We start from the raw sequence: 26485 nt of genomic DNA, 5'->3' as shown, positions 1-26485 counted from the left end.
GCATCTAAGGGAAAAAAAAAGTCATGAAGAACTTAGGGGTAAGATGGGAATGGAGACACAGACCTACTAGAGAATGGACTTGAGGATGTAGGGAGGGGGAAGGGTAAGCTGGGACGAAGTGAGAGAGTGGCTTGGACATATATACACTACCAAACGTAGAATAAATAGCTAGTGGGAAGCAGCCGCATAGCACAGGGAGATCAGCTCGGTGCTTTGTGACCACCTAGAGGGGTGGGATAGGGAGGGTGGGAGGGAGGGAGACGCAAGAGGGAGGAGATATGGGAACATGTGTATATATATAACTGATTCACTTTGTTATAAAGCAGAAACTAACGCACCATTGTAAAGCAATTATACTCCAATAAAGATGTTAAAAAAAAAAAAAAAGAAGCAGTTTTGCTGATGGGTTTGTAGAGGGTCAGCAAAGTGCAGGCAAAAACAATAGGACCATCCAAATATCAAGCAGTGAGGAATACAGAGGGGGGTACATGTGTACGGGGGGGGCACCCGATGACAGTATGTTTTATCTACACGCTTACTCTGCATTCCTAGAATAACACTGAAGCGAGAGGAAGAGTGTTCGTTTACCATCTGGAAAGTATTTCCTCACGTTCCACCTTCAGTCCGTGGTCCAGGAAGGCGTACAATTAGTGTTTGTGCTTTGAAAACTAGAGAGATAAGATAAATGACAGGAAGAGCCACTCCATTTAGATAAACTGAGAAATAGAAAGGCAATAAATAGCCGTGTGATTTATAGTTCACGTTTCAAAAGCAAGCGATAAAAATGCCTGATTCTCCTCAAATGAGCCGTGGGAGAGCCGCACGCTGCCGTCTGTGAGAGGCCCTCAGAGCCTCCTTGCAGGGCCCTGGCCTCGCTCCGTCCCAGGCGGGCAGCTCTCGAAGTGCTGACGCTCCATTATTTGGCCGCGATGCTCCCGCTGGCCGGGGCCTCGCAGACGTTTTGAGATCCTCCTCCTCCAGCGAGGAGGCTCCTGGACGCCCAGGTCTCCGCCCCGCGGAGATTTACGAGCTGGGATCCCATCCGCGACACCGTGCGCGCCTTCGACGCGCTGCGCGCACATGTGGATGGGGAGGGCTCGGCGAGGCCAGGGGTTCCCACCAGCGGAGCAGCCTTCCTGTTCTTGTAACTTACAAGGGAGAAGGGCTGTGGGTTAGGCTGTTTGAAAGTCTCCGCTCCGCGGTCCTTTGGCGACAGAGCCTCCTTCACTTCACGTGGAGCGGGAGACGGCGCATGGCACCCGGCTGCATCCTCCCTGCCCCGAGTCAGCCGAAGAGGTGGGAGGCTGAGGACCGCAGCCACGCGCTGTGGCCGCTGTGGCTTTGTGAGGCCGCGGAGAAGCAGGTGAACACGCGGCTCGAGAGGGTCGTGGACGGCCGCCTCGCAGGAGCCGTCTAGTAAGAAGGGCAAGGGCCCTCCTGCTTGGACACAGAAAGCTCGGGTTTGCGGCCCACTTAATCAGGGACAAAACCACCATCGGTATTCCGGGCGAGAGAGAAACGTATCTCACGTTTCAGAGGACAACAAAACAACTTTTAACATCGAGATCGATTTTCCCAGTTCAACTGTTAAAATGACAATCCGCAAGGACTGAGGCATATAATACAGGTTCACTCTTCTGTGTTTGTCACTGATCGTTTTGCTTCACAGACTAAATAAGTAACTCATGTGAACTTGTTTCTCCTTTTGCAGCAAAAAATAAAACAGCCAAGACTTACTGAGTGTTTTAGCACACGTACTGGGCTAAGAGCTTTTACGTGGATACTCCCTCAACAAATCCTGGCCTTGTGACGCCCTGATTACGTACAGGTGGGAGTCCCAAGGTGGCAGCTCAGCCCACACCTTCGAGCAGGTGCGAGCTGGCAGGCATGGGCCATGCTGCTCTAGCCCCTTAGCGCGCTAAGTCTGCTCCACCAGAGGACTCGGATGCAGAAGAGCTGTGGGCTGGGAACTGGGAAACTTTGTCCCACCCGGACCATAGACAGCTGCGGGCTGGCTTCTCATCAGCTTCCTGCAACTGGCTGGGGGTGAAGCGGGAACCCCGCAGGCACCCCTCTTGTCCTCCTCGGGGGGGGGGGTCTCCCAGCAAGGACGCATGGCATTAGTTTCACTGCCAGGCTTTGTATTGTCTCCCAAAGCTTTCTCTTTCAGAGGAAATATACATATCAAAAAATATGAGATGTGTAAATCAAAGAGTTCAATAAGATGGGGCCTCTGGGTGTTCTGGGGTGATTTGGGCGCCCTCACTGTGCCCTCTACAGGCTGCTCCCATACACCACGTGCTGTCTCCCCTAGACTCGTCCTGTTGCTACCGAGCTGTGCCTTTTCTTTCAGCGCACAAAGCTGTTGACAGAGTTCCCTTGCAAAATTCTACACCAATGAGTTAAGTACAGAATATAAGATGTAGAAGAATCCAGAGACCTTGTTGGCTCTGGGTTCCTGACAACCAGGAAGACAGACCGTAGGGGGAGGAGGAGGCCAAGGGAGAGAAACACTGGGCTGAACAGGGGACCTACCGGAAAAACCAGTAACAGACAAATATATATATATATACATTTATAATCTTGCTTAAGGAAACCCAACACCCATTTGAAAATCTTTCTTGGAAGGAATCCATCAGCATGAAGGAGAAGGGGCATCAGAGACAGAAGTATGAAGGCTCTGGGGGAGAAGGGGGACCCTGGTCCAGCGTGAGGGAAGGAAGGCAGAGTGCTGGGGTGTCTCAGGTGGCATTGGTGGGAGGAGGGGGTGGCCATTGCCTGAGCCCGTCTCTGAGGTCTGAGGTCCTGGGCCAAGAGTGTGGGCTGGAGAAGACGACAGCTGGAGGAGACAGGAGGTGATGTGATATCACCGTCCTGCGAGGGACCAGATGCCCAGGGAAGGGTGACAGGACGGCCTGCCACCCTGGGTGGCCAGGGAAGCCGGTGGCCGTACATTCCGAGTGAGAACGTGGGCTTGTGGGCTTCTGGCACCATTAAGCTCCCGAGCTCCCCAGGCAGCAGAGTGAGTGATGAGCGAGGTGTTGCCAGGATGGGTTTTCTGAGCAAGTGGAGTTGGACAAGGGAGTTAAAGCCTGGACACCTGGTGAGACAGGAGGCCACCTCGAGCATGGGTGTCTCTGGGAGCCCAGGAGCTGCAAAGACAAAGAGGCCATGGCCAGGGCAGGGTGCTTAGAAACAAGGTCTCACAGGGGCAGCAGGCAGGAGGCAGGAGAGCGCTCAGCTGCCCCAACAGAGACCACGGAAGCACAGCTCAGACGTGGTAGGGAGGGCTTCCCCTTCACAGGAAGGCTGGGCTGGAGACACGGGGTGGAGGGGGGTAGCTCTGCCCCAGGGAGCCATCAGGGGTTGTGTCTTGTGACTCCACATGCTTCGCCGGGGCTGGAGCTGCCTAAGGCCAGCTCCGCTACTGCCCAGAAGAGGGGACAGGAGGGGAGGAAGCAGAGCTTCTGCGGGGCCCCCTGAAGGCACCTGCATCTCTTGTGCTCGCATCCCATTGGCTGACGATGATCTGGGAGGGGGATGGGGAACGTCTACCAGGGCGTCCGTGCGTGAGCGTGGGTGTGTCAGTGCGTGGGTCTGGGGTTCCGCTAACAAAGACAAAAAAGAGGAAATGCGCGTGGAGCAGCAACGCCAGCACTCCTTGCTGGGCAGGAGTGAGAGGCTGGGACAGGACTGGAGAGTCAGGGAGCGGGGTCACTCACATGGATGTTAACGACCACACGTGGCTCTGGTGGCCGAAAGCATCCGACGAGACCTCAGTCCCTAAAGCTATGGCTCATCAAGAATACTACAAGCTCGCTTACTCTCGGGGCAGATCTTGAAGGAGGCTGGCCTCCGGCGGGTACTTTACGTGAGAGACACGTGGAAACATACAAATAAGGCTTATTACGGATTACGGGACAGTTGACGAAGCAGCGTCTTATTTCTCAATGGCAGCATCCAAACAGGACCGGCTGGGCTCACCTACAAGGCCCCCCTCCAAGGGAGAGTGGGGTCACAGAGCTTCGTACCTAGGGCACACGTCTGCGTGTCTTCTCTTTGTCAACTCACAGCCGAGGAAACCGAGGCACCGCGAGGTGAAGCCACTCTCCCGAGACCACGCCGCAGGCCTGGAGTTCTTGCCCTGGCCCCTAGGGCCCTAATGCATCCCTGAATTCTACGAGCAGCTATAGAGGGACAGACACAGCTCTCGTCCCTCAGGATACGTCAGTGGACAAAACCAACATCTGACCCTGGAGAGATTTTCTGGAATCAATGAGCGTGAAAATTCTGTACCAGGAACAAAGATTTATCTAAACAGACACAAGAGATGATGATGATAGTCACTGATAATGGTTGAGAGTAAGGACAGTTTTGCCCGACCACGTAAGGTATGCTAGAGTTCTATCGCTGAAACCCAATGACCAATAATCCAATCCAATAAGTGAGCTTTCTGGAAAGTGCTATTTCTGGTGCACTTACACGGGACCAGACGCGGGGAGGAGCAGCCTGCCATCTGCAGTAACACTGAACAGACAGCAGCCGGGCATCGCTTAAACGCCTTCCCTAAGGGCTCAGCACGAGGAGGAAGCCCAGGAGAGGGAGGGGAGGGGAAGCCCCAGCTTTCTCCCCGCGCCACGGGGCAGAGGCCGTCCTCGGGGAAGCAGCACTTGCTGCCTACCGCGGCTGCCTCTGCCTCCCCTCCCCACCCCGGGGCCACCAGCCACTCCTGCATCCTGGGCTGAGTCCAGCACGGTTTGGAGATGCAGAAGGGCCTAGTCAGGGTGTCCCAACCACCACTTCGCGTCTGAGTTATGGGATGCTTAAAATCACGAAGTTGGAAGCCGAGGGGTGGGTGACTTAGCCCGGGGCTAGGATAAGTGCTCTCTTGAGTCCAGGGTAATGAGCTTCGCCAAGGCCACCGGGGCGGCTTGCACTGCAAGGGGATGAGCCACTCACACGATTCCAGGGAGAGATTCCATGCGAGGACTAAATATTCCCAATCAGCCTGAGCTTTCGCATTCCCATGGATTTAGTCCCAAGTCACCAGTAACTTTAGCTTCCCCTGCACATAAAAGTCACACACACACACACACACACACACACACACACACACACACACACACACACCCCTCTTAGTCTAAATTAGTGAGGCTTTTCGGCTTTTCAACACCGTTAACTAGTTGCCTTGAGGCACCCTGGATTCCTCTGCCTTAGCCAGAACTCAGTGCAAAATGTAGAAAGAGAGCCCAGTGCCTGCAGCAGCGCTCCTAACCTCCTCCTCCCCAAGGCTCCTTGGAGATGTATGATCAGAGGTCACAGTGAGGTCCACACTGTGTCACCTGGAACACAGGTGCAGAACCAGCTGTCCGGGGAGAAGGGGTCAAGGTGGTGCAACACCTCAGCGGACCCGGGGAGCCCTGGCTGTCTGGCCCCTTGTTTCCTTTGGACAGGAGGTTCATTTTGCAGAAATGGTGCTGTGATAGATCTTCTCTTGGCTGACCAGGGGCTTCATTTCGTAAACCATCCTGGACGGTGCGCACTTGGTGTGTTGCTTCAGGCACAGAAGGAGCCCATGGCGGCTGGGCTTCTGTCTGCCGTCCAGCCCTGCACAGACCACGGGGGCGCCCGGCTGCCTGCAGGATCGCTGACAGGTGAAGCGAGGACCAGGGCGAGCGTCAGTTCCAGGAGCTCCTTCGGTCCCAGAAGAACCCCCAGGTGGGCCTCCAACGCCTCGGTGGGTGATGGGCCTCAGGCCCTCAATTCCTTTTGCAAATACTGACCCATCTCTCTCTCTCATTACCAGGCTGTGGGGCGTGGCAGCCGAGGAGTCTGGCTGAGTCGGGCCCCTGGCCCTCTGAGGGAGGACAGATCTTCCCAAGGAGGCCCCCCGCCCCTCACAGAGGCGGGGGGCAAGGTCCCAGCCTCTCAGATGCTGGCATGTGTCCTCCATCTCTACCCTAAATAGGGGACCAGGGACCCATGAACTCAGAGAGAAGGGAGACAGTGCCTCCCTCCCGCTTGGGTTTTACTATCTCTGGGAGAGGCATCCAGCTTTGTGCTTTTGAGGCCCAGCTCAGCAGAGCCAGCTCCTGTGGATCTTTAAAATCAAGACGTATGAGATCACGTGTGTTGCGGCGGGTACCTCCGCTGTCTGAAGGGTCTACTGGGCCTTTCATCCCGTAAATACGTTACTCAGATGATTTGCACAGCCCCCTCTGTGAATATGAAGCAGGCGGGAAGCAGACAGACTACGGACACGCCCGGGGAGTGACGGCGGAGGAGGGCAGGGCAGGACCACGGATGCCTCCTAGGGCTCCTTCCCAACCCCCGTGTCCGGGAACCTGAGCTCTTCAGAAACGTGGAGGGGCGGCGGTCCTGGGGACAGGTGAGGGGGTGACCGAGCCCCGCTTTCTGCGGCCCGTCCCACACATGCGCAGCGCCCACGTTCCCTCCACAGCCTGGTCGGGCCTCTCCGGCAGGTTCTTCTAACAGGTTTCGCTCAGTAGGAAAAGGAAACACCAGCGACGGGGACAGAGGCTGCGAGGGAAAGCGTTCCTATGTGCACGGCACACCATCCCTCCCACGGCCTGCACGGAGTCAGACAGACAAGCGCCATCTACTAGGAGACCTTCGCTCCCACCGACAAGGCTTCGCGGGCTATTTCCAGCCCCAGGGCACTTTATTTGGCTCACCTGTTCAGGCAGTTCTCCTTCCTTTTGCCTCTGCCATCACGGATCATGTGGCAGCGGCTGGCACTTCTATCCTCCAGACTCAGGAGCGCCAAGGCCTCAGCATTAAATCTGCAAGACCCTGACACCCATTCAGAGGAACGCGGCAGTTCTTACCTGGGGGGACAGGCGGACACTTTGCAAGGCACGACCCCTGTGGCAGGCCGGGTGTCAGGGCTGCAGAACGACGTGTTCACCGGGAACCTCAGGTCTCTGTAGCAGCCGGCTCTGGTGGTCATGTGCCCTGTGAGAGAGCGGGGTGCGCGGTGAAGACTCAGACGTGCCCCGGGGTAAAAGGCAGCCGAAGAGCTGACGGAATCTCTTGAAACACATCTTTACTGTACTGGCACGTCTTTGCATTAATGACCTTTGTCTGACTACTCATATTCTACTTTTCCAGCCTGTCTTGATGATTTTTATCAGTGAATTGCATCAATTCTAAGACGGCTTGTATCTTCCCCCTACATTTTAACATCTTGTAACGCGCGTCTTGCTATGGGTGCCAACATATATTTGACGAAACAATCTTTTGGTTCTTCTCTATTGTTTCCAGAGTTGGAAACACCAGCCATTTTTTCAAAACACGTATTAAGTACACTCACTTGTGTTTCTAAGTGAGAGGGCACAACAGGAAATGATGGGTAATAAACCAGAAAGAAATACAGACAACAAAGTCATAAGCGCTCCACCACCAGAGACTTCACAGAGCAAAGTACCTCCAGGGTTGCGGCGGATGGTGACCTTTTCACAATAATGGCTTGGATGTTGCCTCAAATGAGGTCAACGGAAATGAAAGTTGGTCTGATTCTCAGCCTCCATTTATGTACCCAGGGCTACTCAGGCTTTCTGAGCACCCCTCAATACTTTCGATATTTCAATTCATTAAATTTACTAAAAAAGGTACCAATGGGACTTCCCTGGCAGTCCAGGGGTTAAGATTCCGCACTCCCAATGCAAGGGGCGCAGGTTCGACACCTGGTTGGGGAACTAAGATCCCACATGCCATAGGGCATGGCCAAAAAATAAGTAATTTTAAAAAAAGGAACCATTACTTACAGCAGTGTACCTAGACTAGTCAAACTCACAGAGACAGAAAGTAGAAGGGTGGTTGCCAGGGGATGGGGGATGAGGGGGTGGGGAGGTGTCTCACAGGTACAGTTTCAGTTTGGGAAGATGGAAGAGATCTGGACATTTGCGTAACAATATGAATGTGCTTAATACCACAGAACCATGCATCCCAAAGTGGTTAAAATGGTAAACTTTATACCATATATATTTTACCACAATACAAAAGGACTGTAGATAGATATCTTGAAGGATGGCGTTAAGGAGTTCATTCAGTGAAGAGCAACAAAAAAAAGAAAGAAAAAGAACCAAACCAGTGTTGATTTTAAAAATGAACACAATTAATATTAAGATTTAAAATGATTTTTATTGCTGTGCTTGGAGAACGGATGGGGTCCTCCTGCCCATGAGGCCTATCTGTTTTGCTTGCTCTGCAGTCAAGGCTGCACTGCTGAGTGACCTGATCCAGTTTGGTCCCCAAAGGCAGGTGACCAGCGGTGTCTCATAAAGGAAGGGACCCAAGACTTGGTTTCAGAGGACCAAAGCCACAGGCTGGCAAGTCCAGGCTCAACAGCATCTAATGCTCGGTTCTCTATGAGACCGAGTCCCTTACTTAAAGAACACTAAAAGTCTCTAAGATATACGTGGAAACAAGTTTGACATTTGGCTTTGCTTTGTCAAAAGGAAGAAGGCAAGTCGACGGGGAAAGTTCCCTTCTCTAGAGAATCAGTTTCCTTGATCAGTAGAGGGAGAAGAGGCCTCTTGGGTCCCAAGCACAGGTGTCATGCACCTGGGCCCCAGACCACTTCCTGCCTTGGGTACGGCCCTGTCGTTGCTGATGGAGGGCATCCGAGGTGACATAGGACCCTTGTGGTTTCGTGCGAGTATTCAGCTCTCTGCCAACTCGACCCAATCACATTTTAACCAAGTTAAACAGTTTTTGTTTGATGCACCCCAGTGTGGATTTCACAACTGTATCCTCCTGATTTTGATGGTCTCTCATCAGGAGCGGCATATTAAAAGAGACTTGGATAAAGGTCATGGACTATTTCTGCAGAAATACAAGAAAATTCACTTAAACATGTTGAGAATCTTGAAAGTGAGTATTTCTATGAAAGAACAAGATCTAAGTCACATACAGCAAGTGTCCCTGAACAGTAACGGGAAGAAGGTCAAGGTGAACCTCAGCCCCACGAGGCAGAAGAAGGATAATAAAAAGGAATATTTCCAGGCTCTGCTAAGACCGAAGCCGTGACGTTTGTTCTAATATACAGATTTAGTAAAATCAAAGATGGGCTTGGTGACCTGTGTAGCAAGGCCATGGAGCCCTCGTGGCCACAGCTCTCCTGGGGACGGCGGGGGGTGGGGGGGACACCAAGAGGCACGCCAGGCAACGCAAACCCACCGACACCTCCTGCCGGGCTGCACCGTGGCAGGAAGCACATATGGGAGACCCGCCTCTTTCAGTGTCCTTGACGCGGTACCGAGCCAGCTGCGTGCCCCGTCACTACGTCACACACAGCACAGGTGCAAACACGCAGTGATGGACGCTGGAGGGGGGTCCCTCACGTCTTACGCTCCAAGCCTTGCATTGCACAGGTTTGCCCTCGTCCACTTTCCCGGAGGTGCTTTCCTGGGCATCACCCTGACCGCACGTGGCGATGGCTTACTGACCCTTCACCGTCTCCCGCCCCGCCCCCGCTCTTAGCCCCGATGTCCCCAGGCTGCCTCCTGGACTCACAGACCTGGCCGTCTAACAGATGCACAAATACATAAACATCCATTTCAGAGCAGGCTTCCTCCAGCGGCCCCTGCCCGGGGTTCTGTGGCCTCTGTGTGGTTAAGGGATCAGTCTTGTAGCCCCCCGCCCCCCACCCCCATGCCTTACTCCAGGCTTTCCTCCTCCAGGCCCAGCTGTTGGACCGATACCACGGATACTTCCTTCACACGTGCGCGCGCGCACACACACACACACACCACTCCCAGGTTAAAAGTCCGTTTTTCCTCTTTTTAAGCTGGAGACTTCCCAGCCTTGTTCTCCAGCCCTGCTGCAACCCTCTCAGGCCGACCCCCCCCCCCCCCGAGAGTCCTCTGACTCTCAGCTGTCTCTCTACCTGGAATGCGGTCCTCCACTGCCACCCCGGACACACCTGGCAGAAGTCTTCTCATCCCTTTAGGTCAGACCCACATCCCCCTGCCTCGGAACTCCCGTGCTGCCTGACTGGAGAGCACATCTGAATTCGCTGGTAGTTTAAACACAGAATCCTGGCCACCTCGGAGCCTTGGATTCGGCAGGCGTGGGGTGGGGGCTGCGGATTTACATTTCTAACCGATGCCCACGTGCTGCTGGCACTGCTGCCCTGCGGACGACACTTTGAGAACCGCGGCTCTACGCAATATCCGAGGCCACCGCTTTTATGTCTCAGGTTACACGGCTGTGATATACACGTAGTGAAAAATAAATACCCGGTCTTTGTCCCTGGTTCTTGGCACACAGCTCCTAGAACCTTTGGAATGTCTTTTGTGTGCCTCTGCGCTGGCGGGTGGCGGGGTCCCTTCGCAGCTTATGGACGGGGCTGGTCCCCAGAAGCATCAAGGCGTGATTAGAGGGTTTCAGCCCAATCCTGGGCCTCTGGGGAGGGGAAAGGGCCTGGAAATTTCGTTCAGTTACCAATGACCAATGATTTCATCAATCCTGTGTAATGAAATCTCCATGGAAACGCCTAAACAACGGGGTTCGGAGAGCTTCCAGGAGGATGGCACAGCCCGGCTTCATGGGGTCTGGAACCCTTCCCGACCTCTCCCTGCATACCTCTTCATCTCGCCCTTCCCTGGTATCCTTGTACAATAAACCAGTGACACTAAGTCAGTAAAGTGCCTTCCTTAGGTCTGTGAGCTGGTGTAGCAAATAATTGAACGTGAAACCGGGGGTGGGGGGGGGTGGGAGAGTGTAGAACCCACAGCTCTGTAGGCAAGTCAGACAGAAGTGTGGGTGCCCTGGCATGCAAATGGCATCTGAAGTGGGAGCAGGGCTGTGGGACTGAGCCCTTCACCTGTGGGGTCTGACGCTGACTCTAGGTAGTTAGTACCGGAGTTAGATTAATGCAGGACACCCTGTCGGAGGCTGGAAAATCCGGCAATGGTGCTTGGTGTGGACGAAACCCACACACTTGGTGTCCGGCGTGTTGCGAGTAAAGACAGTTCCCGCCAGGCTGGCCCCGGTTGTGCTCATTTGCCCTAGAAAAATGGTAAGCAACCCTTTTCCCCTCTCAACAGCATCCAGGTTTGGGTAAGACATTATATGGTGAACCTCATGTCAAAGTTCAGTGGACACATATGTGTCATCCCTTAGGTCAAATTCCCTGAGAGCGGAGAGTACAGCCCGCCTGGATTGATCTGTCCCCACACTTATTAGGCAGTTTTTCAGCCATTGGCCAATTCCATTCTATTCGGTACCCTCCAAGCTCCAGCAAGCTAATACACTCAGCCCTCCTGGTCCAAGGGTTCCGAATCTGCTGATTCAACCAACTACAGATGGAAAAAAATCAGAAAAAAAATCCCAGAAAGTTCTAAAAAAACAAACTTGAATTTGCCTAGTGCCAGAAACCATTTACCTAGCATTTACCTTGTATTTACAACTATTTAGGTAGCATTTACATTATATTAGGTATTATAAGCCATCTAGAGATGATTTAAAGTATGTGGGGGCATGTGCATATAGGTTATTTGCAAATACCACCTCATGTTATATAAGGGACTTGAGCATCTGCAGATTTTGGTATCTGTGCAGGTTCCTGGAACCAACAGGGAAGGACGACTGTAGTGAGTTAATAATACTTGGCAAAAATAATCATCCAAGTAAGGGTATATGCTCTTCTTTATACAGTACTTGGGAGGAACTAGGCACAGTTTTGATGACTCACCCATGTATCAATGCAGAGACGAAATCTGAATCAATGTTTTATGAGTCTACTTTTCCACTTGCTAACAGGGAATAAGAGACTATTAAATGAGAAAAAAGAAACACATGTCATTTTAAAGCTGTTCTGTAGGGAATCTTGTGAACGCCATTAAATTAAATCCTGCGAACTCCCTTAAATTAAGCCAGATAATCTTAATGACCCAATTTACATGAGGACCTACTGAACAAGAGTACCATTTTCTACAACTGTTGGTTGTCAGTTCTAATAGTAGAGAAGGAAAATTAATCTTTTCTCTCCACTTATATGACAATTTAAAAGTCCATTTTTAAATTCTTTAACCAAAGTCTTCTGGCTTTTTAGGTGTGACTCTATGAATAATGTCTTCAGTTTGGTTTCCAGCTTTGAGATTGAAGACATGTGAAATTCAATCCTTATGATCCAGTCTTAACAAAGAATCAGGCCTTCATGGTCACTGATGGTCCTGAGTGAGGTACAAGCTCTCGATCAAGCAAAAAGGAAATTGTTTTTCTTTGAAATAGGAACAGAAGTTTACTCTATCAACGTATTCATTTTTCATTCTTAGCGGAGACATTTGTTTGACCTTGGTGTCAGCCAAGTCCCAAAATTTTACCTGTTAATTGGACGAGAGAGAAATCTAGATCTAGTCTTTCATGGAATAACTGAGTAACAATGTGATAGAAAAAATATAACCCAAAGAAAAAAACACTGAATTTGTCCAATGCCTGTCCAAGTTCTGACTCTGCCAGTAAATTTTTTTAGCTGGTGACACTGGAGACCTTCCATTTTTCCTAGCGGGATGCTCTGCTGACAATTTAGGTACCAGTATTACTTGTGCTCATGGTTGTCACATAGTAAGACTTTTAGCGCCCCTGGATCTGCCCGCCGGAGGCTGGAAGCAACCCACCTCCACTCCTCATGGCAACTGAAATGCCTGTGCACATTTCCAAATGCTCCTTCTGAAGGACAGTACAGCCTTCAGTCGCGGACACCGATAGGCCACAAGCAGACAAGGAAGAAAGTATATGATTAGGAAAAGAAAGGGAAAATGTAGAGTGTTGCCTGGAAATTTTAAGCCATTAGTGGAAGTAGAACAAGACAGGAGAGTGGTCATCAGGTTCAGAGCAAAATTCACTTAAGAAAATGACAACGACAAAAATGCTATAAAACGGAATTTACGGTGTGTAGCTAAAAGTAAGATTCAGAGGGTATTTTCATGGCCTTAAATACTTATATTGATAAAAATAGGTATGAATGGAAATAAATGAAGCCAATACTTAATTACAGCGTTAGAAGAAAGGATAGATCAAGGAAGCAGAAAGAAGGAACTGATATAGATTGGAACAAAAGTCAATATATTAGAAAATGAACAGACGTCAATATATTTGGATGCAGACAAAAATGTGAAGCAGAAGTTAATATGTTAGGGAAGAGAACATGGTGAATCCAAGAGCTGATGTTTTGGGGGAGGGGGCTGTCTTCAAGCATAACAACCTACAACCCAGCTCACTCCTCTCTTTCCTGCTCTTCTCTCGATTACAGGGGCTCCATGTCAGCACTGCAGTCTTTACGTCTCTTGTCTATGAGACTGTCAGGGAGATCCCACCAACGAGAAGTGCAAGCACAAGATGTGGACAGAGCCACAGCATCATGTCCCTGGCAGAGAGGATAAACACTGGCTTTGGCAGATGTGAGGTCTGCAGTAGTCTCCAGACATTTTCCTGGAATCACCTGCTCCAGTGCTGGCTTAACTCTAATCCTCACCAGGAATTTCTGGAATGTTCCACACCTTCTACCTCTTTAATAGCCAGAGCAACTCTGAGAGCTACATGGGTCTGTCTCTGACCTTTACTCCTCCAACTTCTCCAGCTATTTTGTAAGCACACGATCCTTTATATTAAAAACCTTCCTGCTTGAAATACCTAGTGTGGTTTCTGCTTTCCTGGCTAAACTGTCACTGACATACTAACTTAATGAAGAAAATAAACAATAAGCACACATACACAAAATAAGAAATGAGAGACTTCCCTGGTGGCACAGAGGTTAAGAGTCCGCCTGCCAATGCAGGGGAAGTGGGTTCAATCCCTGGTCCGGGAAGATCCCACGTGCCACGGGGCAACTAAGCCCTTGCACCACAACTACTGAGCCTGTACTCTAGAGCCCACGAGCCAAAACTACTGAGCCCATGGGCCACAATTACTGAAGCCCACACGCCTAGAGCCCATGCTCTGCAACAAGAGAAGCCACTGCAATGAGAAGCCTGTGCACTGCAATGAAGAGTAGCCCCTGCTCGCCGCAACTAGAGAAAGCCCACGCGCAGCAACAAAGACCCAATGCAGCCAAAAATACATACATACATACAATGCAATTGGTTCAGTGCCGACAATGTTCCAGTTCTTTATATGGGTAGTGGTTGCACAGATAGTCTTCCTTTCAAAAAGTAATCTATATTCTTCAAAAAAATTAATAAGAGAATATGAGTAAATATTCTGATATTACTAAAGTTTTAATGCATAGCATGTGAAATTCATGAGTATTTATTGTAAACACTTCAACACATAGTACTTGACACACAAAATGAAGAGGTGCTCAATAAACGTTGGTTGAATTAGTGAAGGTAAACTGTTGGCTACCAGACTCTCACACTTTAAATGATGACATCTTACTTAAAACTGTAGTCTAGCACCACACACAGAGAGGTCATTTTTAAATTTATATAAGGATAATACTCTTTATTTTCAAAGAAAAGAGAGTCATTCAGGTCCCTTACCTTCAAAAGAAAAAAAGAAAAAGGAATGGGAAGGCCAGAAGGGGGAGCCCTCGTGCCCCACCACTCGATGTCAACGGCGTTATCAACAAGAAGAGAGGTACCTTGCGTCTCCAACAGGAAGAAGGTTATTACTTTACTACTAGCAGAAGGAAGGAAGAATTTCTCCTTGTCTGGTAACAGTTCAGCCAGTGAGAAACTGCACAGCTCAGCCAATGGAAAGTCTCTATACTTCGAACTCCCACTTTCCTCCAATGGACTTTTCATTTATAACAGCCCATCACAACTTCCTTTTCTCCTCTATAAAAGAATGTTCCTCTCCTTTATTCTCTGGACTTGCCTGTGGTTTGACATAAATCGCATGTCCAGAATTGCAGTTCTTTGTGTTCCCTGATAAACCCATTTTGCTGGTAAAATAACCAGCTGTTTTATTGTTTTAGGTCAACAAAAGTATCAATAATGGTTGAATGTATTTGCTCAAGAATGTGAACTCCCATATTAAAAATGAGCTACTCATTTAATACGTAAGGAGGAACTCTCTGCAAATGAAGGATACACATGATGTGATAACATGGAAAAGCTTATCATTAACGAACTTGTGAAAGAGAACACACACATGTAAACCGGAACATAAGGAAGAGATGGGACAGGACTTATTAAAATGTTTGCAGTGACCTTGGGTCAGAGGAAGATTTGTCTTCCCTATTTCCTATGTCTGTGACATTTGGAATGAAAAATAATTCCAACGTCTACAGATTTGGGTCTTCACGAAAATGCAGATCCCCTCTGTCTGACATCCTGGGCAGTCTTTTCTCAAGGACACTGGGCAATGCAGGATGGGGCAGGAGGGGCCCTACCTCTCAGGTGATGTTCACCTGACCTCATATTGGCCTGCAGCCTGTCCGCCTACCTGCTAGGGCCTCCCCTTCCCCTTCCTGTCCTTTGCCCCCCAGAAAGCTCAGCAACAGAAGCCTAAGAGACACACCAGGGAGGGAGGAGCCGGGAGCAGGGGAAGCTGATATCCTGGTTTCTGTTTTGACCCACGTGGTGATGGTTGATTGACACAGAAAATCAAACTGGGAAGCACGTCAGGGGCCCCATAAAGCACACACCCACACAGGCACTGAAGAAGAAGGAAGGGCTCTGGGCCTGTTCAGATTCCCTCCTCAGTAGAGGGCGCAGTGGAAGGCAGACTCCGCGTCAGGGCTCTGCTCCTCGGGCTGTGCCCAGATTCTTACACTTGAACTCTTAGGGAGCATCCCAGGTATCACATGGCCAGGCTGCTTGCAAAGGTTTGGGTTATGCTTTGAGAAACCATTTTCCAGAGTTTATCCAGGGCTGCAGAAAATTCTATGAGAACAGAAGGTCTTTGCTTCACTTGAGAACCTGAAAATCTGAACCCACAGTGGTGGCCAAGAACATCTGCATTTCTTTTTTCATATGCCTGATTTTGTTTCTTAATTTCTGTATGGTTCTTATCAGGTCATTTCTCCCTCATGAGTTGCCTCTGAAACCTCTCCCAAACTCCTGCTTTTCTGTTGTCTGTTCATCACATTGTGCTTTACCTATATTTCAACCATCCCATAACCTCACCTGGAGGAAAGATGGTGAACTAAAGAGTAAGCAAAGGAAACGGCCCTTATGTTTGTGTGCAGAGTGTCTATGCCTTTGTTCCAAAGGGCTTTTCTTAGGTCCTTAATCAGAGACTTTCGCTCACCATATGCATATACTCTGTACACTCAAGATCTTGGGTCCAGCATTTCCCGGGACCTAAAGTTCTCAGTTCGTGAGTCTGATACGGTTACAGGCTGGCATGTTGTCAGAGTCAGATGCTACGATAGCAGCCTGGGTGGAGAAAGGGAAAATAGGAGCTCCGCATGACAGGCTTCAGAACCAGTGGCCTAACTGTCTGGGGCATTCGGCGGGGGGCCGAGGGCTCTGCAAGGTCAGGGCTGCCCCCGTGGACAGGACCACATGCTGCCTTATCATACCACGTGCTGGACTGAACTCCGCGCGGTGACCTGAGGCCGCCCCAGAAAGGCACGCTCCATCCACGAGGCTGGGGAACCAGAAGGCGTTTCGCGGGACCATTTCTCTGCGTCTCCTTTAAGTGCCGCACAAGAGAGTGAACTCATCTGTTACGCTGGAAACTGCAGCTTCCAGGATGTACTTCCTGTCCCCTTCGCTCCGCTCCTCCTCCTGAGCTGCCGCAAAGTCCTGCCCACTGGCCATCGTCCCATGCTGGTGGGAAAAGGGCAGGCCACGCTTTGTCCACTCACTGTGGCAGCTACCAGCTTGCACGCCCCGTGGGCACACAGAGACGTGCTGCAGGTCCCTCTCCAAGTGTGTGTGTCCACCACACACGCCTGCACACACACACCAGTGTGCAAAAGCACACAGGACCTTGAAGACAGCAGCACAATCCCAAATAGGGAGGAATGTGTTCCCCTCCCCTGCCTGGGGCCACGTGACTAGTATCATGGTGTAATTCCCTCTTGCTTTAAGAGTTTAGTAACCTAAACAGTCCAATTTCTTCAGCAAAGCTATAACACTAATGGAAAAGAACAGAAGCTGACATTTACTTGGCCAGACTAAGTGTTAGAGCTTTACAGGTACTCTCTCCTCTAATCCTTAAAGGAACCCTCTACGGTTGATTGCATTATTATCCTCACTTCATAGATGGGTTTGCTAAGGCGTAAAAGGCTTAAGGAGCTCACGAGTTTTAAAGAGGCTGGGCCAGGACTCGATCCCTGACAGTCTGGCCAAAACCCCATGCTGCACGTTCTAGCCTTGGCATGACCGGTCACCTGCTGGCCTGGCCTTTCTATCCAATGTGACATACACGTGTAGAAATTTTAAGCTCTTGTTGGATTCCTCTTTTTTTTTTTTTTTTTTTTTTTGCGGTATGCGGGCCTCTCACTGCTGTGGCCTCTCCCGTTGCGGAGCACAGGCTCCGGACGCACAGGCCCAGCGGCCATGGCTCACGGGCCCAGTTGCTCCACGGCATGTGGGATCTTCCTGGACCAGGGCACGAACCCGTGTCTCCCGCATCGGCAGGCGGACTCTCAACCACTGCGCCACCAGGGAAGCCCGGATTCCTCTTTGAGAAGGAAAGAGATTCATAATATATTCTGTTTCAGAACTCTTCACATACTGGAGGACAATTTCTTAAACTCGATTTCACTGGGCGCTGAGTAGAACGCTAGAAGCAGGGGAATTTGAACTCTAGGGAGTTTCAGTTCACTTTCAGGTAGGCTCCCTTCTTTACGTCCGGGAGCAGAGGATGAGAAGCCTGGGGGCAGCCCTGGGGAAGCCACCATGGGGGGGTGACAGCGGGCTGACCCTGCTTTGCCATTTCCATCTGCGGCCCTAGCATCTTTATACATGGAAAAGTGGTTGAGATCTTGCATTTGTTCATCCAACAAATATATATACTTGATGCCTGGGATATGCTGGATCCTGTGCACATAGCAGCTAATAACAAACAGCAAACGTCACCAACCAACCAGCACCCTAGACCTTCCCATCACGGTCACAGAATCTAAACCACAGAGAGAATGCAGTGACATGTCCACGCGTCACGCATGAAGACAAATATCCGGGCAGGAAAGTTGAGGGTGGTGCTGCTTTGGGCTGGTGAGGACCACGGCTTGCTGCCTGAGGGCCTCCTGGAGCTGACAGCTGGTGAGCAGAGCAGAGCAAAGGCACACCAGAGGTGCAGGGAACACTGAACCTACAAAAAGCACTTCCTCAGACCCAATCAGAGTTTAAAACATTGAGAAAGCTTACAAAATTGAAACCAGCGCAGAAAAAAATCAAAACCAAAGAAAGAGGGAAAAAAAATCCAAGCATCGCTCAACACAATAGCATGCAGGAATGATGAGATATGAGGATGAATAATACAAATTCTTTCCTCTGCAGGACACTTTTTCACTTCCATGCAGCGTGCCCAGATCCTGGGCTTGCTGCAGAGACTGACCTGGGAGCCTATAGACAAAATATCCTTTCGGTTATACTAGAGCCATTTACCTCCATTTCTGCATTTTTAAAAGGAGAATTGCATCCGATGTCTCTGTGCATTTTCACCGAGATTAAGTCAAATCGAGAATGAAGAAGTAAAGCCAAGGCGGGTTGTTGGTCGGCATTCTTCCTAGCCACAGGCTGGGCTTCTCAGGCTGCAGGCATTCCCTCTCAGCATGGACAGGAATAGGTGAATGGATGAAACATTACGTGCCAGGTGCCTACGGGATGGACCAGTGATGCCCAAATTCTGGACTTTTTTTTTTTTTTTTTTTTTTGCTGCGGTACGTGGGCCTGTCACTGCTGTGGCCTCTCCCATTGCGGAGCACAGGCTCCGGACGCGCAGGCTCAGTGGTCACGGCTCACGGGCCCAGCCGCTCCGGGGCACGAACCCGTGTCCCCTGCATCGGCAGGCGGACTCTCAACCGCTGCGCCACCAGGGAAGCCCCAAATTCTGGACTATTAAAGTCGAAATGGCCAGGCTGAACTGCACATTCTCTTAATTGAAGGGGTCCTTAGAGACATTCAGACATCAAAGAGGAGATGGAACACACCATCCCAGGGTGAAGACCCTCAGGCATCAATGCGGCTCTGACCTGGTTGGGAGCGAGTTGCCTATGGATATGAGGATGCCGGAAAACACTCCTGGCTCTGCATCTCAGATCAAGTCACAGCATTTTCCAAAAGACAAGATTTTCACAGGGATTTAGCCTGGGGACACTAGACCCTCTGCTTTACCCCACATTGAAATGGTCACTAATCTAAAAGTTCAGCAATGCACCAAGAGATGATGAATTTTGGAGGTCAAATCTGTTTGTAGGTGGTAGGGATATTCGAGGTTTTAATTTAAAATTACTTTCCCCATATAAACAATAGTAACTCTAAAGGCGAATTTAAATGTTTCTTCCTTTGTTTTCAAACATCTGAATATTCTGGGAAAATAAAAATATAGACAGCCATATGCCCAGTGGTGTTTAGGGTTTCTGGGCTCTATTTTTACACTAGGTTTTAGATAATTATGCTTTCAGACGAGTTTCATGTGGGCTGGGGGTCTCCTCAGCCACCTGGCTGAATGTTTACGGAGATTCAGGTATCATTTCTCTGACTGGGGACACATCTGTAAAGCAATTTCTCAACTGTCCTTCCAATCTCTCAACTATCTGTCAGAAAGAAAAATCTCCTAGTCCACAGGAATGTTAGAATCAAGCTGGCCAATCTTCTAAAATGATCCATGTTAATAGATAAGAGAGAACGAGTATAAAATTCGAAGAATAAATGTAAAAAGAGAGAATAGTCCTTTAACTGGGGAAAGCCCAAAGCTGAACCCTAGCCATAGAAGGTGGTGAGTTTCACGAGCAATGTGATGAAGCTCGACCTTTATCTTTTTACAGAAACCAGCTCTTGCCAGCTCTTTGGAAATCATTTTAAAATCTTCACATTTTGCCAAAATATCTGGATGAGGAGTATTCAGTCTAAAAGATTGTGATTGTATCAAAGACTATCTAAGTTTTCAGTAATTCTAACAATAGAATGAGTTCCAGCTGTTGACAAAATCCTTATCATTTTTTTTATAAAGGAAAAGAAACCCATCATTTAAGCAAAACTACACAGAAAACTGGAAAATATTCCATAAACGAAGCATGAGTTTTCGCGAGAAGCATGCATCTTCTCTGTGGTAAGCGCGAGATATAGTACAGACATGAATGCCTGCACATTGAAGGATCTTGACAGCGGAAGAAGGAAGGTAACTCCAGGAAAGCAGAGTGGGTGAACTCCTGGGAGCTGCTGCTAGAGTCTAAATGATGCCCAGGTGTGCTTAAGGGACAGCTTTCCTGGCGTGATGGCGTCCTAACGGGCAGCAGAGCTTGGAGGGCGGTGAGGATGGCCATTTATGGATGGCCCGTGACATCCTTGTGTCTGTTCTGCTTAACAAGAAGCTGGCCCGATATCTGATTTTCCTGACCACACTGACCTGTCTGAAATGACAGCAGGACATGCCCTTCCTTCTGCTGTAGGCAGGCGTTCCCTGTCTTTAAGGTTCCAAGTTTGGTTAATGAGAAGGAGGCAGCAGGACTTGAAACCCATATGTGCACCTCCCTACCCACCCCCGGCATAAAGATGGTGGAGGGGGAGCCATCCATGACCACGTGACCACCACAGGGGCCTGAGAGGGGCTGGGCCTAGGATGGGTCGCAATGCCCCCAGCGAGGGGGGGTGTGCAGGACTGCGGGGCTCTGGGAACAGGGAAGTGTTCCTGCTCCCCAGGAAGAGTGGACAAGATGGACTGCTTCATCTTACCCTGAGCCTTTGGGGGCTCTTGAAGAGATGGATGGAGGGGACATCGCACAGGCCCCCTGAGGAAGTTGGTCCCTCTCCAGGGAATGGACTTGTTTTCCTCTCCTCTGCTATTCCGGGGGGCAAGAGGGCTAAAGTGGGGATGTGTTTTGTAACTTATCTGGGCCTTGGATGAAGACAGAGAAGTGGCTTCATGAACTTGGCTCAAAGGTGACCCAAGGCAGGGAGGAAAAAGCCAGAATCATTTCAGTTGATCTCTGAGACTTAGAAGGACAAGCCCAAGCCTTAGGTAAAGTTTAAAAAGTAAAATGCACATTTACTCTAAGATTCAAAATAGGTAAGGATGTTTTGAATGTAAGGATGGGGGACGTCTAATTTGAAGTAGTTCCTGTGAAAAAGATGTGATTTTTAGCCAGTGAGACGAGTAATATGAATGGCGGATGTTCAAAAGCCGTCTCAGCTCTCCACCTCTGACTATGACAGATACTCAAAATGCAGCTAACCCAGCACTCTCTGTGTCACATTTCTGGGGTCCTCTCTGAGTTCTCACGAATGCCTGCATACGACAGTTTATAATCTCGCATGTTAGGTATGGGTGTGCGGTAATTCTTCCCTCCAGGTCTCATGTTTTGAAGGACAGGGCTGGCCTGTGTGATTCCTCATTATAGACTCAGAACTCAGCGCGGCGCCTTGCACACTTAAGGAAGAACGTAAGGACTCAACGCCTTGGTTGAGCTGCACAGAGGTACCATGTTTCAATTAGCCTTAATACTAATAATAAGTCACTAAATACTTTTCATAAAAAGTAACAATTACATGGGTGTTTCATCATCCACCTCAGAGACAGAATTAGCAAAGGTCTCTACATGTTCCCCATGTGGCTTAAAGGAGTCTGAGGTTCAGATTGACACCCACAAATGTTTGCTGACTGAACAGTGAATGAATTAATGAATGGTTTCATATCAACAAAACAAGGGCAAGGTTGCTAATACATAATTTTATTCCATTTTATTTTTTATTCCATTTTCTAAACCTAACCACTAAGCTGATGAAAGTTTAAGCCCTAGAAATATCTGTAGATGGTGAAGACAACATTACTAGGAAAGTATGAAAGAGCCTGATTTACAAGCCAGTTTTAAAACTTGTCTGAGGAACTCTAATTGTGAACCAGATGAATAGTTCCATTTGAAAGATGATAGTCCCCAGACATTGTATGATGCATATCAGATAAATTAAACGTAACTATAAGCCACATCTGAATAAGCCTTTTCATGAGGAAGTAAATCAGAGGTTTGAAATTTGTTACTATTTGAAAAGCATTGAACTGACTGAATCACAGAAGTAGATTTTTAAAAATTGCAGCATGTGTAATTTTGAGAAATTGCTGATGCCTTTACACTGTCAACAAGAGTCTGGTGAAGTCACCACCATGTCTAAAAGCCCGTATCTTAGAGTAGGACATAATCGGCTAAGCTGGTTCCTATCCCCCCAAAGACTCTTTGTTTAGCATCTCATTGTATGAGTCCTTGCCCATCACCAACGCCCCAGTGAGGGTCCCGTCAAGGTACGACTAAGCAGGATAACTGACATAAAATCCCATGGTTATGTCATCAAAGTGAGCGGAAAGGGGAGAAAAAGAACAGAGGAAGCTGTCAGGAAAGAAGATGAGAGGCACTGTCAGGAAATCTTATTTTCTACAAAGAGACAGGCCCATTAGAGCAGATAAGGAAACGGGATTATCCTTCTTTACTGATGCCAGGTACTGTTTCTGGAATGAAACAAGAGGTGTGGGATTTCCCAGGTATCTTCTCCCAGCTCATTAATTCCCTAACTGGTTCCTTTAAAGACCCCCTTGTAGACATGAAAGTCACAAGAAGATAGCTAAGTCAAAGATGCTTCAAAGGTTCCAAATCCAGGTTATTGGGAGGTCTATGCAAGTGGAAATCTTCAAAATATAAACCATGCAGATAAAATGAAGCCAAGACTTGAACCCGATCTGGCTGCCTCTAGCCTCCGTGGACTCTTTCGACTTTTAAGCCCCGTTGAGGGTTTCCACAAAGCCAGGTTAAGTGACAAGACACAGCAGGTGCTCAGTTAACTACAGTGATGTGTTTCTAATTTTCCTCCCGTTTGTACAGAAAATAAGATAATCCCTGGGGACGTAAGAGAGGAAAGAGAGAGAGAAGGGAGGGTGAGGTTGTGCTTTTGTCCTTTCAGGAAAATATGGAAGGGTCCATTTCAGTTCAAGCCCATGGGATTTCACAAGTGCTCTCACGTGGCCTGGGAGGGGATGCTTTGATTAGGTGCTGAGTCCTGGGAGCGGTATGGCGTGGGCGTTACCACCGGAGGACTGAATGGAAGAGCCGCAGCCTACACAAGGTGATAAAGGACGGACACCCGACAGTCCTTGCTGTTGAATTGAGAAACATTGAGTTTCCATGAATTTTCCACCAAAATTAAAAACAAACGCCCATTCGCTGACTCTATAACACACTTCTTTGGGCAAATGATTAGGGAACGGGTTTTGGGTTGATTTCCTCTAGAAACCTCAATATAAAAATTAGTCCTTAGGTGAAATTAGGAGATTTGCTAGTACGGTGATCATCCCCTCGGTGTTTCTCAGGCGACTGAGGTGGGTAATTTGGTCCGTTCTGAGGAAACTGAGCATCCCTCTGCAGGCCTGACTCTCAAAGGGCAGATGTGAGGGAAACTGTCCTGATGAAATACTCTCACAGACCAGACGTCTTTACAGATGCTGCCACGTGATTCATTACACACCTTGCACCACATGAAAATCGTAATGTCCTTACACAAATAGAAGGCTTTCTGATTTAATGGTTATTTTAATCAAACACTGTTAGATAATCCTAAATAGGGACAGATAAATTCAAGCATACCCAATATGGGCAAGAGAGTCGCAGACGATGGTTATAAGAAAGAGGGAAGGGAAATAAGTCCCAGGTCACACACAGAGATGTCCACGAGTATGGTTCTATTCTACTTTCTTTCTGAATGGAGTGAAACGGCACCTCCCGTGGGTCCATCACCGGTGTAGGACAGCCCATTTTTCTCTAGTTGCCTTTAGAGCCATTTGCTGCTAGCCTGCTGTACAGAAGGGATTCTATTTCACCTTAGAAAGCTCTTAATGTCAGAATTTAAATATGACTTAAATATTCTATTCTTAGTTTATAATGAGAAGAATTAATATATATTAAGTATCTAGTGTTAAATTTTTGGACTTATTTTTTGGTTAATCATTCACTTTCCCTTTATTTTCTTCATTTCGTTTATTTAGAGCAACTACCAAGAAGGCATGAGTTTACTTTTATTTTTTTCCTTATTTATTCATTATATTCTAAATTGGTACTATTCTTGTTCGTGTACCATTATACTTAAATATATAGTATTGTCTGGATTTATTTCTTAATTATTAAAACCTGGAATGCACAAAGCTGAAATGCATTTGTCCGAATGGAAACTTGTCTGTTTTTAAAATATCAGATAGAACTTAATATTTTGTTTCTAAGTTTGCACGTATTTATTCTCCACCCTTTACTAGATAGTGCATACTGGCTCTAAGCTAAAAATGTCCCTCTAGTGAAGTAGCTTTATCAATTAAACATGGGCTTAAAATTCTTATGGTATTAAGATGATAAACCCATCTATCTTCATGTGAAATTCTTTCGACATGTTGTTTCTTGTCATTTTCACTGCAACTTTCATAAAATTCTTATACTTTCTGAGTGAATTTAAGTATATGACTTTACAGCAAAATTTTTTCCAGCAAATCTTTGAACAAGACCATTTGCCAAAAACCTCACTCTGTATCCCTATAGTTTCCATGCAAGTTTCTATTTCTCATCATCAACATGAAATGTATAATAATTTGAGTGAATTTCATTTTAATAGTCTCAAATAAAATTACCCTTTCAAAAATCTTAAATTAGAGGAAAAGCAGAAACCAATTCACTAAACCTTAAGGCCACACGCTGACATAGATGATTTAGAGAAAATAGCTCAAGTTTTCAAGTAACACTCAGCAGCACTGCTCTCTACTCTGCCTCTAGAAAGATTAGTACCTCCCTCAGGCAGAAGCCCTGGACTCCTCATCAGGACGTGATGAGGACCAGGGAAGTATGATGAGGAGGGCAGCGTGAAGAGGACCAGGGTAGAGTGAGGAGGACCAGGGCAGAGTGAGGAGGACCAGGGCAGAGTGAGGAGGACCAGGGTAGAGTGAGGAGGACCGGGGCAGAGTGATGGAGGACCGGGGCAGAGTGAGGAGGACCGGGGCAGCGTGAGGAGGACGAGGGTAGAGTGAGGAGGACCAGGGCAGAGTGAGGAGGACCAGGGCAGAGTGAGGAGGATGAGAGCAGAGTGAGGAGGACCGGAGCAGAGTGAGGAGGACCGGGGCAGAGTGAGGAGGACGAGGGTAGAGTGAGGAGGACCGGGGCAGAGTGAGGAGGACGAGGGTAGAGTGAGGAGGACGAGGGCAGAGTGAGGAGGACCAGGGCAGAGTGAGGAGGACGAGGGTAGAGTGAGGAGGACGAGGGCAGAGTGAGGAGGACCAGGGCAGAGTGAGGAGGACCAGGGCAGAGTGAGGAGGACCGGGGCAGAGTGAGGAGGACGAGGGCAGAGTGAGGAGGACGAGGGTAGAGTGAGGAGGACCGGGGCAGAGTGAGGAGGACCGGGGTAGAGTGAGGAGGACCGGGGCAGAGTGAGGAGGACCGGGGCAGAGTTAGGAGGACGAGGGCAGAGTGAGGAGGACGAGGGTAGAGTGAGGAGGACCGGGGCAGAGTGAGGAGGACCAGGGCAGAGTGAGGAGGACCGGGGTAGAGTGAGGAGGACCAGGGTAGAGTGAGGAGGACCGGGGTAGAGTGAGGAGGACCAGGGTAGAGTGAGGAGGACCGGGGCAGAGTGAGGAGGACGGGGGCAGAATGAGGAGGACCGGGGAAGAGTGAGGAGGACCAGGGCAGAGTGAGGAGGACCGGGGCAGAGTGATGGAGGACCAGGGCAGAGTGAGGACGACGAGGGTAGAGTGAGGAGGACCGGGGCAGCACGGTGGAGACAAGGGCAGTGTGACGCAGACAAGGGCAGCGTGCGCTATGGCCCTAAGGCTCTCAGCACCTCTGTGCCTGTCACCGGGACAGCCGTGGGCAGTGACCTACCCCCTCCACACGAGACGGAGCATTCGGAGCGGATGCTGGCCCACGTGTAGCTGGGCTGGGTGCTGAGCTTCTTGTCGCCCACCAACCGCGGTATAGAGTATTCCCAGGCAACGCCCGGGTTCTTTCCCTGAAATAGAAGCTAGAAAAAGAGAAAGGGAAGAAGAAAATGAGTTAAGTTAGAACCAATAAATAGAAGCTAATTTGTTTTAAACTACTTGAAACACCAGACATATCCATCAGAAGGTGATTACAGTAATAAGCACTGTCCGTCCTCCAAAATTCACATTAACTTTCTAAACAGGAATTACACTAGACACAAGCACATCTATAAAATATATAGACCGTTGACTCTTTTGCCTTACATTTAGTGTTTCTTCCACAGCCTTTACCACCTAACAAGAGCATTTGGTTCTTTCCCTCCGTGTTACCTTGGGAGCCCCACCAATTCTCTCCATCTGAGCAAATCAGAAAATGATACCTAAAAAGCACCTTCACAATATT

General features: G+C 48.9%; 1 protein-coding gene across 1 annotated transcript in view; it reads right to left on the bottom strand.

The window, feature by feature from the left end:
- The window catches only part of ADAMTS16 (ADAM metallopeptidase with thrombospondin type 1 motif 16), a 158300-nt gene that overhangs the window by 45173 nt on the left and 86642 nt on the right, over nucleotides 1-26485 (bottom strand). The window contains exons 17-18 of the mRNA XM_067033287.1: nucleotides 25985-26123; nucleotides 6849-6975 (exon numbers count right to left, since the gene is read on the bottom strand). Of these exons, the coding sequence (XP_066889388.1) occupies nucleotides 6849-6975; nucleotides 25985-26123 (266 nt within the window). The remainder of the gene's footprint in view (nucleotides 1-6848; nucleotides 6976-25984; nucleotides 26124-26485) is intronic.

The sequence above is a fragment of the Kogia breviceps genome, chromosome 4 (assembly GCF_026419965.1).
Source record: "Kogia breviceps isolate mKogBre1 chromosome 4, mKogBre1 haplotype 1, whole genome shotgun sequence".
NCBI classification, from domain to species: domain Eukaryota; kingdom Metazoa; phylum Chordata; class Mammalia; order Artiodactyla; family Physeteridae; genus Kogia; species Kogia breviceps.
Note: the sequence above shows the minus strand (reverse complement) of the source record. Positions and strands in the feature narration are given on the sequence as shown.